At 58.3% G+C, this 2254-nt stretch overlaps 1 protein-coding gene across 1 annotated transcript; it reads left to right on the top strand.

The window, feature by feature from the left end:
• Positions 1–268: 268 nt before the first annotated feature.
• On the top strand, positions 269–1900 carry LOC104538065 (mitochondrial ubiquitin ligase activator of NFKB 1-like; the record flags this gene model as incomplete). The annotated part of the gene is given in 3 exon segments (XM_010181125.1): positions 269–389; positions 1145–1238; positions 1241–1900. Coding segments are annotated over 3 exon segments (875 nt in total), but the record flags the coding sequence as incomplete, so codon positions are not given.
• Positions 1901–2254: the final 354 nt, after the last annotated feature.

The raw sequence follows: 2254 nt of genomic DNA, 5'->3' as shown, positions 1-2254 counted from the left end.
CCTACGCGGTCATCGAAGGTAGGGGCAGGGCCCGAAGTGGGGACGACAGGGGTACGGATTTACCCCCCTCAGCGGGTGGATTTCACTCCCAGCCCCGCGGTTGTGCTCCCATCTGCTTATCTTCCCCCTGTCAGGCAGCCGCTGGCCATCCCGATGCCTCAAAACACGGGCTCTCGCCTCTTCTGCCACCCACATCTTGCCCACTGTGGTAAGAAACGGAGCAGAGGTTTCACGAGCACCTCACATGCGCTTCGGGTTTGTCTTCCAGGTGTGGTGCAGTCCGTTAAGGAGACCCTGAGCAGCCAGTTCGTGGAGAACTGCAAGGGCGTCGTTCAGAGGCTGACGCTGCAGGAGCACAAGATGGTGTGGAACCGAACAACGCACCTCTGGTACGTGCCTGGTGCCCACAGACGTCTGGGTTTCAGACTGGTGTAGCCAGAGTGAGCCAGGTGCCCCAGAGCTGCACCCTGCAGCAGCCCCGTTACAGCTGCAGAAACGGGGTGCGTTTGGCTGTTTCCTTTCAGAGTTGATGTAGGGTCTGTAGGTGACAAGGACGTAGAGGAACCCAGCATGGGCAGAGTGTTTATCAGCAGCCCCACGTTGTAGTTACGGAGGTGGCCAGGGGACGGTATTTCCTGAGCAAAACTGCGCCTTTGCTACAGAAATTCAGTCCGATTTGGGCAATATCCACACCTGAGAGCAGCCAGGCCCATGAGAGGTGCTGAAACAAAAGTGTGGCGAAGCTCTTTGAGCCTCAGCTGATCGAATAACGCTCACCAAATCTGCGTGTGTGGCAGGCAGTGCACCTCCCCGCAGGGCGGTTTCTGGCAGCCGGGAATGGCATGGGGAGATGAGGGGGGTTAGGTGGGCCAAAACGCTCTCCTGGTGACAGTGGAAGCCCACGATGCCTCCGTGGGGACTGTGGGAGCGTTGAGGTGAGGGCAGAAGCCTCTTGCACACCCAGACAGCACCACGAGAGGCAAGGTGCCCCTGTCCAGTGAGTCCCATCCAAATAAATGTCGCTCAGGGCACAGGACAGCCAACAGTCCCCCCAAAAAGCAGGTCACACCTCACTGCGTTTCCCTTCCAGCCTTGGGGGAGGTGGTAACGCTTGCTTTTGCTTTATCCCCTTCTCCTTCCCCAGGAATGACTACGAGAAGATCATCCACCAGCGAACCAACACCGTCCCCTTCGACCTGTTGCCTCTGGAGGAAGGCGCCGGGGTCACCGTGCGGGGGATGAAGCCTCCGGCACCGTGCGGGTGATGAAGCCTCTGGACGCCGCCGAGCTCAGCCTGGAGACGGTGTACGAGAAATTTCACCCCTCGGTCCAGTCCTTCACCGACGTCATCGGCCACTACATCAGCGGAGAGCGCCCGAAGGGGATTCAGGAGACGGAGCAGATGCTGAAAGTGGGCACGGCGCTGACAGGCGTGGGAGAGCTGGTCCTGGACAACACCACCATCAAGCTGCAGCCCCCGAAGCAGGGCATGCCCTACTACCTGAGCGACATGGATTTCGACTCCTTGCTGCAAAAACAAGGATCAAACGTCCGCTTTTGGAAAATCCTGACGGTCATTTTCGGTTTTGCCACCTGCGCCGTCCTCTTTTTCATCCTTCGGAAGCAATACCGGCATCACCGCGAGAGGCGGCACCTCAAGCAGCTGCAGGATGAATTCCGGCAGGCCCAGGAGCGCCTGATGCGCGAAACGAACGCGGAGGGCGGAGAGACGCTCAAAAACGCCTGCGTCGTCTGCTTGACCAACACCAAATCCTGCGTCTTCCTGGAGTGCGGCCACGTTTGCTCTTGCAATGAGTGTTACCAGGCTCTCCCCGTGCCCAAAAAGTGCCCGATCTGCAGGCAGCCCATTGCCAGGGTGGTTCCCTTATACAACAGCTAAGGTTTTGCGACTTAGGGGGGAGCTTTCGGCATCGAAGCTGCCTCTCGCTGAGGGTTTTTCTTGCCTTGCTGCTTGGGTGGTGGATTTTGGGGAAGGGGAGGACGCTTGAGCGAGCGGGGTGCTTCGCCTGGGGTGCAGAGCTGGGTTTTAAAAGGCAGTGGTGTGGCTGGTCAGGAGTGTCGCACTCTGGAGGGTTTTGGGGGGCATCCTTCACAAAAGGACGCGGCGCTTGGCTGGGAGGTGCAGCTTCAAGCTCTTCTGTTAAGAATCGGACTCTGGGGGTTTGCGTTGGGCTTCACTGAAATACCCAGTTTATGGAAATGTTGTGGGCATAAAAAAAAGATGCTTTGCGGT

The sequence above is a fragment of the Mesitornis unicolor genome, unplaced genomic scaffold (genome assembly GCF_000695765.1).
Source record: "Mesitornis unicolor isolate BGI_N332 unplaced genomic scaffold, ASM69576v1 scaffold39233, whole genome shotgun sequence".
Lineage (NCBI taxonomy): Eukaryota > Metazoa > Chordata > Aves > Mesitornithiformes > Mesitornithidae > Mesitornis > Mesitornis unicolor.
Note: the sequence above shows the minus strand (reverse complement) of the source record. Positions and strands in the feature narration are given on the sequence as shown.